Raw genomic sequence first — 17,915 nt, 5'->3', positions numbered from 1 at the left:
CATGTGGCAAGTTGATCATCATTAGTTGTTAGGAAAATGCAAAAAAAAAAAAAAAGCCATGATAAGATATGACAGCACAGGGGTGCCTGGGTTGGCTCAGTGGTTGAGTGTCTGCCGTTGGCTCAGGTCATGATCCCCGGGTCCCGGGGTGGAGTCTCCCTCTGCCTATGTCTCTGCCTCTCTCTGTCTCTGTGTCTCATAAACAAGTAAATAAAATCTTAAAAAAAAAAAAAAAAGATACCGCAGCACATTATTGAAATGACTAAAACTAAACAGGCTGATCACAGCAAGTGTAGTGGAACACCTAGAACTGTCCTACACTGCGAGTGAGAATGTAAAATAGAACAACCGCTTTGGTAAACAGTTTGGCAGCTTCTTAGATAGTTAAGCATGCATTTACTATACGACCTGGTCATTCCATGCCTAGCTATTGACCCAAGGCAAAGGAATATATGTGTCCACACAAAGACTCATACACAAATGTTCATAGCAGTTTTATTTGTAAGGACACAACCCAATTATCCATCATCAGGCACATGGCGAAACACATTGCGGTATATCCATACAATGGATGTAAACAGCAATAAAAAGGCATGAGGGACACCTGGGTGGCTCAGCAGCTGAGCATCTGCCTTTGGCCCAGGGCGTGATCCCCGGGTCGTGAGATCGAGTCCCACATCGGGCTCCCCACATGGAGCCTGCTCCTCCCTCTGCCTGTGTCTCTGCCTCTCTCTCTGTGTCTCTCATGAATAAATAAAATCTAAAAAAAAAAAAAAAAAAGGAATGAACTAATATTTGCAGCAGCATCAAGGAACATCAAAATAATTACCCTGAGTAAAAGAAGCCAGGCAAAAAAAGAGTGCATATTACATTGCTCTAGAAAATAGTTCTAGAATATAGAAACTATAATAGCCGAAAGCAGAACAATGGCTGCCTAGGGACAGAGTATGTCAACAGTTGGGGTGGAGGGAGGGATATTAAAGAGGGTGGGAGATATGTCTTGACGGTGGTGATGGTGTCATGGCTGTGTACACGTATCAAAACTTACAGTGTACACTCAAATATGTGAGGCTAACTGCATGGCAATGAGATCTTGATAAAGCCATTTAAAAGTATGAATGAATGTTCAAGAAAATATGAAATACTAACTGGCTCTTACCATGTGTCTCTTGCTTGAAGGTATAGTATTCACCTGTCTGAAGTGCACAAGGAACTTCCTCAGTCCTCTTCCCCTCTTCCTATGTCCCGGGGTGGGGAGGGGGAGGTGAGGCCCAGGGGAAGGAGAGCCCTCTCAGAGCTGTTCCTCCAGACTGAGGATGGGAAACGGGCAGAGAGCCTGGGCTTCAGGAGCAGCATGCTTTATTCCGATCTTGGGTAGTCTTATTTAAAGATTTATTTATTTATTTGAGAGAGAGAAAGAGAGAGAGAGAGAGAGAGAGGGAGCTTGCACAAGCAGAGGAGGAAGGAGAGAACCACAAGCAGACTCCGCACCGAGTGTGCAGCCCGACAGCAGGGGGCTGGATCTCACCACCCAGAGATCATGACCTGGGCTATAACCAACTGAGCCCCCCAGGTGCCCCGTGGCCAAGGTTATAACAATTTTCATCCCTCCTGCTCCCCCACTCTATACGACGTCCACATTCTGAGCATCTCAACATGAGTCAAAGCTCCTCACTTGTGAAGCCCCATTGTCTGTGACGGAACTATGTGTAAGACAGGGACAGATGGGAAGCCCCACCCTGGGGTCCCGGGTTCCTGACAGCTGGTTAGGAGCGGTATTGTGGCCCCGGGTATTTTTCACTGTTCTCCTGTTCCCCTCCCACTTCTCTGGGTGGGGGGGGGGGGCAGTGAGAGGTTTTCCACCCAGGACCTCCACGGTAACAGTGCAAGTGTGAGGGACCTGCCTTTCTTTTGGAAAGTGAGAGCAGCACCAGGCCTGACCTCAAGTCAGCGGGAGGGTCTCAGATCTCAGGCGGTGTTAGGAAAGGCCGTATATTCGGTTCTCCTGACATCCATCCTGCTGGGAACCTCTTGCACTCGTGGGCCCTGATCTGAAGGCCCCTGAAACGGAGGGATGACCCTAGGCTTTTGAATTCTAGACCCGCCACCACTGCCCAGCTGTGTGCCGTGTCAGGTGGGAGTAGTGACATCTGCCTTATGGGACTTCGTGAAGAGTGAATTGGTGTAGAATAGGGCCTTGAACAAAGTCTGGCGATACAAAGACACTGCTCTTGAAAAACCCCCTTCGTGGTGTATGTGTGTGTGTGTGTGTGTGTGTGTGTGTGTGTGTGTGTGAGAGAGAGAGAGAGAGAGAGGAGGGGGGAATGGGGGGTGTCTGCCGGGGACCCACTTCCTCTGCAGCCACACAGCCCGAGCTCAAACCCACCCCACTGCTCACCAGCTATCTGACCTTGGGCAATTTGTTCTTCTAAAGCAAAATGGAGCTAATAATAGAACCTCCTGGCGGGGTGGGGGGGGTGGGGGGGGTGGTGTTGCTGTTTTAAGGCTGGAGCAGGGAAAGTGCTTAGAACAGTACTAGGCTCCTAATTCGGGCGCCCCGAATTATTACCACTGTTACTGAGCGGAGCCCGGGAGGGTGAAGGATCCTTTCCGCAATCCGAGTCACTGGCATGTCAAGGTAAATATGGAAAATGGGGTCTTGAGTTTTACAAAAATTGCTTCACTGACAGAATTCCAAAATATGTCCTAGCTTCCTTTGGGCGCACTAATGACACCGGCCCAGGACACTGTGCACGAAACAGCGCTTGCAAGACGGGGCTAGTGACAGCCTCGCCTCCCACGGAGGGCCTGCCCCTCCTCGTTTATAGGCTTGGCAATTCTCCCTCCTTCTCTCCATCCCTTCCTGCATGGCCTCCTTTGGGCCTCTTACTTGCTGGAATCCGGAGGGAACAGAATTTTAAAGATCATCAGGTTCAATATTTTAATATCTTACAGAAGGACTAAAGGGCTGACTCAGGGCCCCTTCGTGCCAGGGCGTGTGCTTTCTAAGTGAAGACATCAGGGAGAGGAAGGAGAGGCCCGTGTGACTTGTCCTCCTGTCACCCCTCCTTGTCACCGTTCCCAGCTGACGAGAACCCCTGAAACTCATTTGCTGGTGGACCCTGATAGGGATTGTGGCACAATAAGGACTAAATCTTTGGTCTCTGCCCCCCACTTCCAGGCACACAGCTCCTCAAGCCCTTCGGGTCTCCGATGCAATGTGTCTTTGGGCTGTCAGGGATCCCCTCTAGATGGGGGATGGTTACCCATGATGGGGAACCAACCACGTGACTTGAGGGTTGGCACTCTGGCCTTCCCCCAACCTCCTGGGAGGGCAGAGGGACTGGAGTTTGAGTTCATCCCTAATGGCTAATGATTTAATCAATCGTGCCTATTCTCGAAGCCTCCATTAAAAACCCTACTTTGCAGGGTATCTGGACCTGAGCTCCCGGGTTGATGACCACGAGGTGGTGCTGGGAGGTGGTGCCATGACTGGAGAGCGCCTGCAAGCTCCCTGCCCCCTGCCCCACACCCTGCCTGTGCATCTCTGGCATCTGGCTGTTCCTGAGTTCCATCCTGTTGTAATCAATTGGTAATCTAACACCTAAACTGTTGTCCTGAGTTTTGTGAGACCTTCTAGCAAATGAGCAAACCTAAGGATGGGGTCGTGGGAACCCCTGATTTATAGCTTTTTATTGGTCAGAAGCACAGGTGACAGTGTGGACTTGCAACTAGGGTCTGAAGTGGGGGGTAGGAGAGCAGTCCCCTGAGGCTGAGCCTTTAACCTGTTGGGTCTACCTTAACTCCAGGCAGTTAGTATCACAATTGAGTTAAACTGTTAGTGTCTGGGGGCACCAGCCAGTGTCTTGATCTCAGGGTTCTGGGTTCTAGCCCCATGTTAGGGGTAGGATTTACTTAAAAAGATAAAAAAAATTAAAAAAAAAAAACCTGTTGGTATCTGATGAGAATTTGTGTGAAAAAACATACATATTTGGTGTCAGAAGGGAGTGTAGACAAATAACACTTCTTTCCCCATTAAGCTGGATAAATAATTAATATGGGGATACTTGTCAGAAGCTAAAAGTCTTCATACCTAAACCAAATAATTCTCCTTCTAGGTATCTTTTCTAAGAAAAGAATCAGAAACTAGGTCGAGGATAAATATACAACATGTGTTCCCCAGAATAAATCTCCCCAGAAACAGTCTTAATGTCCAATAATAAAATTAGATACTTTAAATTATAAAATTTTCCATGGGCATGGGAAAATATTCATGATATAATGTTAAGGATAGAACATAAAAATATAGCTATGATCTGTTCTATATTAAAATCATTTACAGTCAGAAGTAAAGGAAGCATTATGCTTTTCTGTATTTTTAAAAATGAAGATTTTGGAAACTTCGAGAGGAGAACAGGACTGTTTGGAAACTAATCCAGAAAATTTTAAGAAAAATCTCCTTCCAAAAGGTTAAAGGACATTCATGATTCTGAGTTTTTTCAAGCCCGGGCTCCCCCACCACTCACCCATGGGTGTGCTTGCTTTGGGACTAAAAAAGGAGCTTCCTCCATGTTTTCGTGATGGATCTGGACCTACCTCAATAGGTTTTGCCCCTTGTTCTTCTGTCTCAGATTCCACAAAGGCAAATCCTTTTGGATCTCTAGTAGGCTGTAACCGTTTGGGGTACGTATATAAACAACACTGGCACATTTCCCAAATGCTCTTTCAACCCAGCTGTGGTCAGCCTTTTTGGGGATTCACATCTATGATAAATGAGAGGGAGTATTAACTATGTGAGGACTTAATAACTATCACCTTGCTCAGGGAGTCAACAAATTTTAACTCGAATATCTTTTTTAAAAAATATTTTATTTATTTATTTTTGAGAGGCAGAGAGAGAGAGAGAGAGGCAGAGACACAGGCAGAGGGAGAAGCAGGCTCCATGCAGGGAGCCCGACGTGGGACTCGATCCCGGGATTCCAGGATCACGCCCTGGGCCAAAGGCAGGCGCTAAACCACTGAGCCACCCAGTTGCCCCTTAACTGGAATATCTTAAAAAATTGAGTGAAAATTAAAACGAAGGCTTTGGGAGGGATACAAGAGGGAAGCAAAGGAAGAAGGCAAATAACACCAGGCGACCGAGATGTGCCAGGTGCTTTATGTTCACCGCTCTCTCTCCCATCATCACAAAATCCATATGAAGTAGGTGTAATTAGCCCACTCCTTCATCTTAATTATACTTTTTTTAATGGGTGAGAGAACAGGATCACCAAAAACAGATGAAAGCATTCCCAAGTCTCGGGGTTTGCTGGTGGAGGAGCAGGACAGGCTCCCAAGCTCGTGTTTCTCCAGCATATCTCGCTGCCCAAATGCGCAGGGAGTTTTGGCTCCGCTTCTCCTGCCATTTGGAGTTTGATTAAAAACAAAATGCAGACCACTTTATCACAAGTGCTTTCAATACACATTTATTGCAAAACCACAGCACAGTAACCATAAAGTCAACATAACCATATTTCCTAACTGAACAGGAGATCGCCGTCCTCATGTGCCTTCTCCCAAGAAACGGAGGCTTATTATACGGACGCTCCCGCGCTGTGAGTAATGACTAGAAGCCCCGTTCTGAACTAGCAGTTCTAAACCATTAAACATTTAATTACCACTTTGGCAAAGCAACGCACATTACCATTTCCACAATGTAACAGCACAGAGGTTTTTAATGCATCTTTATTTTTCAGAATCTTCAGTATTCACAACATGTAAAATGAAGCAGAGTTTTAAATCAAAGGCTTCACCAAAACATAGTTTCTTAAAAAGACCCGATGAAAAGGAGGGAAAATTGCATATGAATGCTATTTATCAGTGCTTACAGTTGACATGGACTATAGTTTTAAAGTAAAAGTACTCAAGACTTCAACATTTCCTTACAAAAGTATAACTTGACCATAAAATAAAAGTCTATAAAATCCCAAATATTAAAAAAGTAAAATGCAAAAAAATTTCTTTTATTAAAATGTAATACAATCTTTACATGGTAAGAATTGTTTAAAAATGCACAGAACGCTTCCTAAATCGTGACGAGTGTCAGAGGGGCATTTATCACACGCACTCATGCTTTGACAGTGGCGTAGACCCACCGGGTCACGGAGCCAGGCCAGTGGATATGCACACCACACCCCCAGCACTAAGTCTCAGGGTGGGCAGATTTTAAGCTACTCCCCCACCCCCACCCTGCACCTGTTCATATTTACGCCACGTCTTGTGCGGGGAAGAGGAAGTTTGCCCAGGCACAGGGGGTGTCCTAGGAGGCGGGCACCTGCTGTCAAGGAGACTGCACCTTTGTGTTCCCTAGATCTTGGTGTTGCCATTTAAAAAAATCAGGTTCTGGAGCTGGGAGGAATCTCAAGGGATCACCAGGTCTCTCCTCGGTCCTCCTCTGGCACAGCCCTGACCCATTCTCCTCCTTAGAGCCCCAGAAGCGGGGAGTGGGCTGCAGCCTGCTGGAACACTATTTCGCTCCGGCAATCAGAACTTCTTGTGTTTAACTGTGGCAGTTTCAGCCAAAAACTATTCCCAGGGTGGACCTGGATCCTGGCAGGAAAGGACTTTGTTTTCCCACAGACTGAAAGGAAGCAGGGGCTTCACTGCAGCCTGGGACGAACAGGAGGGAATTGGAGGGCACCAAGAGGAACGAGACTCAAGGCCCAGAGGAGGCTCAAGGCCCAAGGCAGGGTGACCTAAGGAAACCCGAGGAATGGGAGTGGAGGGGCCTGTTTGGCACGCTAGGTCCCCCGGTTTGGATGGTGGTGGCCACGGGACCATTGCAGGCTCCTGCTCCGGGGGGCAGAGGAGGCTGCCTTGGTTCCGTTTCTGCAGCCATCAGACCCACCACCCGCTGCCCCGGCCTCTGCTTGCCTTCCTCCTCTGTCAGGTACAGCACAGCCACGTAGGCCGGACAACTACGCACAGTATAAAATTAGACCAAATCATGGTGGCTTAGGAACAGTAGGAGAACAAAGAGCTTGGGCTTTGGGAGAGTGATTTCTGTAGGACAGGCTTTCTGGCTGGCTTCTAGGAGTGTGACTGAGAGGGTGGAGGTGGCCGGAGAAGTCTGAATGGAGCAAGAGATGGGAACTTTACTTGGATCTAAATCTACTTGGACTACTTAGGATCTCTTTGCATCCCAAAATTGGCATGAGAAGGAACTATTCTGGTAGAGCGAAGGAAACACAACAGGTATTGAAGGCATTGCCTTCACTTGCAGCACATTCCTTGGGGGATGGAAGGGAGGGGGGACTGACTGTTAAAGTTACAGCCTTTTGAGTAAAACAGGGTTCCTCTTGGGAGGCTGTGGATGTCTGCGTGCCCACTGCTTTCTCAGAGCTGAACGGGATACCCCGCTGTGCCAGACAGGGCATCTGTGAGGGCGGGGGTCCCAGGTGGCTGGCCCGCCTTCTAGGGCTCTGCGGGCTTGTGAGCACCAAGGGAAAATGTGGGGCCTCTCTCCTCACCACCACAATTCCTCTTCACTTGATGTGTTCTGCTGCCTCCCTCTACCACCCTATTTCTTGAGCACCCCCCTCTGGCCTCCATTCTTTGAAAACAAGAACTTATCAGTGCAAATGGGGAATGGCCCTGGAACAGAAGAAGGGCAGGTTGTAGAGCCTCCATCCCTCTCGAGCTGAGAAAGCAGTGGGCCAGACATGCTACAGGCAGGATGTACTTGGAGGCAGGAGGCTGGCCCAGATGACTCAGTGAGACTAAGCCAGTTTCGGGGCTGTTTTCCAGAATCTGCTTCAACTACAGCTCTACCTCCAAACCTCCTCCTCCACTTTTGCTCAGCAGAGACATTACCAAATGCCCAGAGGCCTGGCTTACATCTCAGCAACTCTTCCACGGTGCTCTCCTGGGCCTCCTTACGTGGCCTTGTCTCCTCCTTGCTAGAAGGCTCTCCCCCCTGCCTAACCCCACGTCTGAATGAGCACTAACAGATCGGAAATCTTTGGAAGCTCGTAAGCTTTCCCTAAAACCTTTCCCCCTCTTCTCAAGTCGTCAAAACAGCTTTCTCTGCCTTTCCCTTCCAAAGCTGGCCAGGAGTATTTTATACTGTGTGGAGCTTACATATATCCATTCATTGATGAGGGGCATGCATGGATTTGTAATGGCCCAAGAAGACAGGATTTAGAACATATTCTTCCAAAAAGGGTAAGGTACCATGGACAGTTGTAGAAATAAGCTACAAAACTTCTAGCAGCATTGGAGTGGGGGGAGGGTGCGTTCCTAGCTTTGAATTACACAGTTTTTGTGAATGGACTCATCAGAAAATGAATGTGAGGGCCAGGACACTATCGTATTTGTTTTTGCATCCTCAGTACGTAGCACAGTGCTCAGCAAACAGCAGGGGCCCCAAATGTACCGGCTGAATTACAAGATCCAGCCTCCTTCACCCAGCCTCCTAGATTGTTTCTTTTTTTAATATGATCTACCTCTCGGCATTTAATATGGGCTATGATGAAGTCCCTGCCTGACTTTATTTTAGAAAGTTCCATTCTGTTCAAATTGTATTATTAAGTACGCATAAGGAAAAAGATCATAGTCTGCTCTAAGATAAAAGAAGCAATTCCGTAAGGAAAAAAATCAAAGTTAAAAAAATATGACATAAGTTTCAGGACCTAGCTAACAAAGAATTTACTGGTAGAGCAATATTGAAAAAAAGACTGGATGGAGCTGGTTCATGAGAATAAGCTTTCCCTCAGATAGGTGGAAGGACAATTACAGGCGACAGAAGGTAGCATGCAGTTGTCCTGCCTGGGGGTCTACACTGAGCCTGAGTGGAAAAGACAACCAATATGGAAGGGCTTCTCTGGGATAAAAGAGGGTGAGGTGTCAGGGGTAAGATATTAGTTGATATTCTTTGCTCTGCAAAGAGCAAGGGTAACCACTTTCCTGGGGGCATGGAGCAAGGATTCTAGGGCACAGGCTGAAAGACAGTGGGATTATAGAGGAGAGGGATGGCTCCGTGGGAGACGTCTACATAGCTCTCGAAGACACTTCCTAGGCCATAACTTACGGATCGGAAGAGCAATACAATGCGAATTAGTGAGCTGAGGAAAGAAATAAGAAAGAGACCACCCAACACACCTCAAGCTTAGCTAAATTCCCGGGCAAGCCCTGTCCACCTGCTATGACAGGTGAGGTGGGAGCAATCACTTCTCATGACTTCTGCTGGCCCCTTTGAGTCACAGACCCAAGGGGGAATAGCACGGTATGTGTGCAGGTCAAGGAAGCGATTTTGTTTGGGACTTGTAGATGCAATTTAGGAAGAGGGAGGCAGAATTTTCCTAGGACTTAATTTTCAGAAGCCTCCAAAACAATACGTTTCTGGTGGAGACGGAGACAAATTTGAAGTTGGGGACATTTGCAGTAAATAAAACCATCTTGCAGAAATAAAACCTGCCCTTTTTGAGCATTCTTTGGGTTTCTGCAGTCTTCAGAGGCCAGGACTTGACTAGCGATGCATCAAGTGTGCTGACGTTCCTTTCCTCACAGGAGAGACCTGGAGGGCTCCCACAGTCTCCAGTCCCCAGACTAGACCTTCTCTACCTAGCTCAAGTCCCAAGTTCTCGCATTAGAAACCCTCCCTTTTGGTGGTTAGTCTTCGTTCTGTGTTAACATTCAAATTCCCCCCAGGAAGGAGACTAACAAGGCCTTAGGAATGCGTGCGTCCTAGTGTGCGTGCAATTGTTAAATCTGTCTTCAGAGGAAGATGGAGGTGCCAACAGTCTTCCCGACTTCCTGAAGGACTAGTAACCCAGCCACGGTGGTGAGGTTTGGGATTCCTACTGCCAACATTGATTCTCTGCTCTCAGATTGATACAGGTTCTATGATAAAAATTTCAATGGGGCAAAGTACCCTTTCCTTGACATCAGTCCTGGTTAATGGTGGTAGGAGAAGGAGATTTAGGTTCCCGCTGTGCATAATTAAGGATGTGGGAAACTGTCATTATTTCTTTTAATTGTTAGTTCAGGAGAATGTTTTTGGTTTTTTCAAATTTGTCCAAAAGGTCCCGGAGGAAAGAAACATCTTGTTTTTCTGATTCTCGTTCACAGGCACACACTGCACACCTATCATGAGTCTGCAGACAGAACGAGCAGAAGGATGGGTGAAGGGACAAAGGCCATGTTGACGGCCTGAGAGTTCCTCTCACTGCCCGACACCTGTAACACATCTCTAACAGGGCCTTGCAGAAGTTCCTCATTATCTGAAATGATAACGTAGAACTGGAAGTACTGGCGGGTAGGTCTTGCACTCTATTGCTGTTTTCTACTTTCAGTGATGTGTGACCAGTAGGCGTAGAAAACTCTTCAGCCAAACGAAACACCTACTCTCCCCCTAATTTAGAAGTGTGGAAGTCGAAGTTGAGAGGAAGAGTGATTTGCCAAAGGCCCCAAGGGTGCTCGGCCGCTGCCGTGGGGACAGAGACAGAGGGAGACCCAGGCCTCCTGACTCCCAGCCTGGTCGCTTCTTTTGCTTCGTTTCTCTGCTAGCGGCTGTGCTCACATCGGAGCCTCAGTGAAGCCTTGTTCACTAACACCTGCGAACAGATCAGGCCTTGACATGCTGAGCCTCTGCTCTCACTCTCCAAGAGATGTGCACAGCTCTGCTGACAGGATGTGGCCCAGCAGAGGATGACATAGTTGCAAAGCAACTTACAATTCTTTGGTGCCACGGACTCTAGAAATACACGTTTGGGGATGGGCTTTACCATCTGATCTGACAGTTTGATTTCGACAGGTGCTAACTTGTCACTGACTCACAATGAATCAAACCAAGACAAAGGATGGCTCCCTGGTTGGGCCTGACTCCAGCGAGCAAATGCACGGCTCTGACCCGGCCCCGAGAACGCCATCTCAACATCAGATGGCAGGTCTTTCTCTTACTGTGTTTGATACATTTAATAAACCCTGCATTTCACATACCAAGTCCTTTGGGGGATATAAACAGCACCTGTAGCTTATCTCCTAGCACAGACAATGAAAAAGCCAATTCTTCTTGTCAAATGGGTGTGCAGTGGAACAGTCCACGTGTTCACAGGAGGAGGGCCGCTGCAAAATGGAAACACGGAGCCACCGGGAAGCTTGGCAATTTTAGAGACCGCTTCCGTTCTTTTTTCCTACTGAAATAAGAACGCACCTGAGTTTTTGAACTGGAAGAGACCTGAGGGAATATCTTTGTTTGCTTCCTTATTTCAGAGATATGATAAACAGGAAATGAAATGACTTGCTCAAGGTCAAACAGCTGAAGACACTAGGCCTGAGACATGTGCCAGGCCCGGAGGCTCCTTGGTCTCTCTCGTCTAGTTCATGAAGAAACTGGCCAGCTTCCTCTCTAATGTGGTAACTCAGGAAAGCTGGGTTTCACGCAGCTTGCTTTCAAGCATAGTCAGGAATAAGTCAGAAGATGCAACCCGAAAGGGGAAAGCTGGATGGGAAGGAGGGCAGTGAAGGAAGAGGTGACCAAACCAAGCTACGCTCTTGTCCTACTACAATTCATCAGTTTTATGGATAGCGTGAGAGTTGGGATAGCTAAGGAAGGTGACCAGGAAAATAGGAAGGATCACTGGAATCTTCATTAGCTATTGTTTAAAAAAATGGATTTACAAAGTTTATTCTCTTGACTCTGCTTTCCACACTGTTGCATGTCTCTGCTGAGACGAAGAGCCAGGGAAGCGCTGTCAAGAAAATAGATTTGGACTTCGGGTGTGGGTCATTCACTTCTCTTGCAGTGCATGGGCCCTAGTTGATAACATAAAAACAGAAACTCTATTTGTAATAAGAAAAACAGAATATTGCATATTGGAATTCAGTTTTAAACTTTAGGATGTGATAGAGCTTGATGGTACGTACACAACCAGGTCTGTGAAATGTCTCTGTTAACCACTCCTACATTTGATATAGACTCATCTGGGAGAGAAATAAGGATCTCAGAAGCTCCTCCTTCGGTCCAAAAAAGCTAATGCCACCATGGTCTAAGAAATAGTTCCCTAGATGACTTAATTTTTAATCCCTTCTAAGTTTCTATATATATGTATGCAAATTCATAGAAAAATTTCTGAAAGGATTAATAAAAAATACTTTGGAAAAGGGGAATGGATAGTCCAGCACATGTTTGTATGGAGGTAGACTTCACTCTGTATTTCTGTACTGAGTATTTCATAATGGATAGACCTTCATGCATTTAATTTTCAAAAACTTAAAAGAAATGAAAAAATTACTTAAATGTTATTTCTGGTTACCACATTGATCACTTATGGAAAGGATGCTGATCTAGGACTGACATTACCTGCTAAAACTTGGCTGTGGCATTGAACCTAAAAGGTTCCCTGTTAATTTGTAAAATGAGGTAGTTGGATTAGATCATCCCTTTGATTTCATGATCTGTCTGGGAAGAAAATCAATCTGAATTAGAAAAAGCCTAAATTAGGTTGTATTAAGTAGAAGTATCACTTTTTAACATTTAGGTAAATTAAAAGTGTCTCCAAGTCATTCTTGCCATTCTGGTCAAGACTGTAGAAGCCTCCCCTGCAGACCGGAAGAGCCAAGAACCCTGAGAGCACTGTGATGTGCAGTTAGAGCTAAAATGGTTTGATGTGTTTCTATCATTTTTTTAAGTTGCTGAAATGAATTCCATGCTTTCACTTTTTAGTTGTTTAAAAAAAGAACACCAAACTGTAATTCTCCCTCGGTGAATGAACAGAACCGTGAGGGTGGAGTAACCTTTGCTCTCACTTTTTGAGTGTGGGTTGAGATGGAAAAGCTATTATTTGAGGCCTTCTAGATTATAAGGCACAACAGAAAGACTACAGAAAGCAATCTGATCAGTCCATATTCTAAAATGCAACAAGCACTAACTAGAGGAGCTCGTTAGAGACCTTTGTCATTACCATTTCAGGGAACAGTCTAACAGGCTGGCTGTGGGAAGAACTGTTAAATCTCTCTGGACTTACTTGCTCAGGAGAGGAAAGCCCAGGCATATGGCCTTAGTAGTAGTCAAGAATGAGGCTGGGTTTTTGTCTTCGAGCTCAGGGAGGGGTTCAGGGTGAAGCCTGTGCCAGGAAGTCAGTTCAAGGAAGCAGAGACCTAGGAGAGTCTAAGACACCTGAAAGGACACGCATGCTCGGGGTAGCCTAGGTGTCTGCTTACTGAGCACACAACTACCTCCATTGAGTACAAAGTACCCAGTGGATGCTGTTAAGAGGGCACCCCAAAATCTCCCTGTCAACCTTTGTTCTTCTAGGATGGTCCAACACTACATGCCCCCAGAATATTGCTTATATATTCCTAACAGACTGGCGAACTGTTTGATAATATGGAAATAAGCGTTAATTTGGCCCTTTCTGTATAATTCCAAATTAAAGGGGAAGTCTATTTTTCCTATATCCACAAAATAGGTGTCATCAAATTTCCTTGTGGTTTTCTATATGTTTCTTTTTTTAATATGGCACTTTCTTCATATCACAGCTTTGCACTTGCTATATAAGATGGCATAATCCCAGTAACTCCCGTACTTACTATTTTAGGCAGCAGCGTGGAATTAATATGATTTTTAACGTTAATTTAAAGCAAATTTACTATGCATTTGTATTTGATCTTGAGTTTAAAATGCAGCTTCTACTTATGCAAACAGCAAGATGAATGCCTAGATTTTAGTAAAAATAATAGTAAAAAAAAACTAATTTAAAGTAGATGGGAATTTAATCTCTTCAATTTAAAATCTCTTAGCTTGAATCCCTCATTAGAAGGGCTTCATAAAAACAAGCTGTAAACATTCTCAATAATTAAGCATAAATATATGATCTATGATAAAGCTTGGCTCTTAAGCCCTATATGCTTAAATATACAAAATCCTACTTGTACTTGATTCCCTCTTGTTATTTTATTAGCTCCATCCTCCAGTGAAGTGCATTTGTGCATGTAATTATCTTGTTCCTGTATCTTGACCATGGACCATATTAAAAAATGTTTCTTCCCATAAACTGTGAAGTATTCCTTGATAAGCCACAGGGAACCTACACTATAACATGTCCTTACCAATTAATGCTGTTGATTTGGTTTATGAGGGTTGAATTATTCATCAGAATCTTTTTATACCATGTCCCTGCAAGCTAAGACTTAGGGATGTTAGAGCACCAACAGGATGAAGAAAACGGAATGATCCTACTTAAAAACCAGTCACCTCAACTGGATCCCTGTACTTCCCATACTCAAATAATGATGACTTGCTCTTTAGCCCCGTATGTATGAACATGGAGGAGTGCTCACGGACACCCCCAAAATGTCGAAATGAAGCTGGTTTGTGAGGTGGGGAAGGACCCTGCTTTGGGAGTCAGAAAGTGTGGATTTCAGTTGGTTCTAACTAGGATTGCGACCTTCATTGAGCAAGAACCTTAACCTCTGTGGGATTGTTTCTATGAATCCTAAAATGAGGAGCTTGGCTTAATGGAGGGCTCAGACTTCTTTCATTATAGAATTTCATTAAGACTCTATAGTGTTTGTTTAGAAAGTTCAAAGACAACAGCTGGTCTATTCTGATGCATACTAGAAATAACAACAAAAAGTAAAAAATGTGTATGACTTGAAACATTCAGGTAAATGAATAACATGTAATCCTCTCCCCACCTCCGAAGCCCCTTTGGTTCTATCAGGATTGATATAGGAAACTGTGATAGCTTAAAACAGTTGTAGTTTGTGATTAGAACAAGTGTCTGCCAGAGGGGAAAGCAGATAGAACAGATGAGATGCAAGGACTCATTTCATGTGTCTAAAAACAACGGTTGGTGTCTGGGACAACGCAGGAATTTTTAATCCACTACCCACTTGGGATGTCACTGAACTAGTCATTCAGGTAATATTTTTTAAAGTGTTTTTCTTTGCTTCGTTTTAAAAGGAGAATAACTATAATTAAAATGTTCTATATCACATCTTATTATATGGTAAGATTTCATATACAGTGTCCACAACCAACAGTTCTGACTAAAACCAAATACTTGAGAATTCTTCTCTCTCCTGTCTGTCTTCTATCCAAACAGGAAGGGGTGGTGGTTATTTTAGCACTGGGTCATGGACTGCTCCTATCTCTGGTGGCTGGTTTTCAGTCATCTTCAAAAATTCTGGTTTCCTTTCATTTAAGAATGAGAGAGTGAACTTGGAACTAAGCCTCCCCTTCAGGGTCTTTTGCTTCTCTTTAGCAAGTTCCTTAGTTCCTTCGGTTCTTGATGCTAAGATAGTAGGATGGTTATAAAGGGACTGACTTAAAGGTGACAGAAGATATGCTGAATGTGAGGGTTTTCTGACTTTCCAAGGAGCACAATTTAGGATCTTAGAAGGTGGCTTAGATCCTCCTCTAAGACCGAGGTGAACTGACACACAGCCTTGGACTTGTGAAGGAGGGTGGGGGCGTTTGGGACTGCGTGTGACGGTGTATGCACGTGTGCAGACATGAGCAGAGCTGAGTGCTAACTAGATCTAACCACATTTTACCACCATGGCTAAGGGAAGGAGCAGGCCTGCACTCTGTCCAGAGAAAGATAAATGAAATATATATTTACCTGACAATGAAGATGTAATTTCAAGTGAGGGAAAAAAAAAAAGGCGGGGGGTTGAAGGAAGCTGAGCATAATGAAGGTGAAGAAAAGTACTATTCTTGTCTTTCTGGAAAAAATTTGGTTTTCCTGGGTAAGGGGAATTATGTAAATGTGAACAGTGGTAAGTAATACCATAATCCCACCAGAGCATATTTTATGTCACAGTGAAATACATGTCTGAGAGCTGTCCAATGAGTAACTGTCATTTTTTAAAAAGCTATCATCCATACAAAGAAAACAAGTACTGGGCAAAATATCACCTTCTCAAATGTATGGACTCCAGACAGAATCGAATATTTTACAACCTGAATTGAAATACAAGAATGTAATTCAGAAATCACTCAACAGATTTGGAAGTTTCAAGGTTATAAATTGTTATTTTCAAACAAGGGTCATTTAATAAAATGCAACCCTAGTAAATAACAGCTGGTGCTGGACTTTACATCCCATGCCACTATATATATATATATATATATATATAGGCTGAAGACACAGAATGTTCTATGTGATTTGTCATTTCACTTTTAACAAAGTGCTAAATCAGAACGTAGTTACATTTTTCATACAATATTTAATGCGACTATACTGAACATTTAGTCACCTTTAATATAATTATTTAAGAGCCTAGTAGATGAAATTGTATTTCACAGAAACAAGGATAAGTTGAGATCGAGACACAAAGTGCTCTGAAGTCACTGGGAAGCACTTGCTCACCATAGTAAAGATGGCCAAAGGTTTCCAACCTAATTAAAAATAAGGAGTCATATAAGAAATGGCTTTATTAGAAAAAATGTAGTGTACATGTGGCTAATTTTTATCATCGATATACCTCTTGGCTACTTTATAATTAAAATCTGATATAGGGTTTGAACTTCTTTAGAAGTTAGTGGCATTTCTTCCTATTCTGATATGTGACTTAGGTAAGGTGTTTGACAGATACCCTTTATTTCTTTCCATAATTACAAGGAGTCAATCAGTAGTTTAGCACTGGCACAAAACAGAGAGGGCATTATTTCTTAGTGCTTTATGTGTAAGATATCCACACTTCCAACCCCAGAGCTAGGCACGGGTGTGCCATTTATAGTCTTTCAATTCCCTATTATCACTCCAGTCCCACATTATTATTACCTAGTAGTCATGAAATGCATGTGATCATCTGTCACCTAACAGAACCTCTGAATGAAGTTTCTCTCTTCTCCTTTTTTTTCCCGTTAGAGGTGTGCAACTCCAAGCAAATGTGCAGTATGCAGTATGATTTCCAGTCCCTTTTTAAACTCCTGCACGTCTGTGCTATTACACTGAGACAACCACATCAAGATAGAGTCTGTCATACGATTCCCTGAAGCACAGAATGAGGAGGAGACTGAGCAAACACGACCCGGGAAGGCACCAGTTGAACCAAGACAACTCTGTAAGACAAAAACATGTGGTTGTAAGCATTCCTAGGTCACCAGCAGAACACTGCCTGTGAGCCGGGAGCAACGTGCTCCACAGCCAAAGGCGCTTATAATAGATGCGTCGTGGGAGGCCCGCAAACCAGTTTTCAAGGAACAGGGGCAATCTGGAGTCTGGGTGATAATAATCTTGCAATGTATTATACTGCTCTCATGTGCAATATTTTTAATCAATACTATTAATAACTTTTCATCAATTTAACCACTTTGATTTGGTGGCAAAACCAAAATCTATTCCTCCAAAGGAAAAAAAAATCAATCACCTTTAAATGTTTGTTCATTATCTTTTTTTTAAAGATTTTATTTATTTATTCATGACAGACAGAGAGAGAGAGAGAGGCAGAGATATAGGCAGAGGGAGAATTAGGCTCCCTGTGCAGAGGCCCGACGAGGCACTCAACCCCAGGACCCCGGGGCCACGACCTGAGCCAAAGGCAGATACTCAACCACTGAGCCACTCAGGTGTCTCATCGTTTGTTATTTTTAAATACCCTCCATCACTATCATTCTTGTCTCTGTTTAGAAATATCCGACGGGTTAGAAAGACGAGTAAAAAAAAATCATCTGAATTTGGAGATAACACGTTTAGATTTTCTTGGATAGAAATATCAAGTTCTCAGCAAGTAGTAATCATTGTAATACAGGTTAGAAAATACATTAAAAGAATAAAGTGAAATATAACAAATTAATCCTAATTCTACCCTCCGAGAAACTACTGTGAATATTTCAGTTTATTTCTTTCTCGTTTTTTCCCCCACTAGCATAAACGGTATGTATGATGCCAATACTCTGAAAACCAATAGGAATCATCTAAGCAGGC

The 17,915-nt window shown here is 44.2% G+C and overlaps 1 protein-coding gene across 1 annotated transcript in view; it reads right to left on the bottom strand.

Moving 5' to 3' along the window:
* Nucleotides 1-5,449: 5,449 nt before the first annotated feature.
* The window catches only part of SLC49A4 (solute carrier family 49 member 4), an 86,171-nt gene continuing 73,705 nt past the window's right edge, over nt 5,450-17,915 (bottom strand). Inside the window, exon 9 of the mRNA XM_025990581.2 lies at nt 5,450-17,050. Within this exon, the coding sequence (XP_025846366.2) occupies nt 16,935-17,050 (116 nt within the window). The 3' untranslated portion in view covers nt 5,450-16,934. The remainder of the gene's footprint in view (nt 17,051-17,915) is intronic.

Source organism: Vulpes vulpes, chromosome 1 (genome assembly GCF_048418805.1).
Source record: "Vulpes vulpes isolate BD-2025 chromosome 1, VulVul3, whole genome shotgun sequence".
NCBI classification, from domain to species: domain Eukaryota; kingdom Metazoa; phylum Chordata; class Mammalia; order Carnivora; family Canidae; genus Vulpes; species Vulpes vulpes.
Note: the sequence above shows the minus strand (reverse complement) of the source record. Positions and strands in the feature narration are given on the sequence as shown.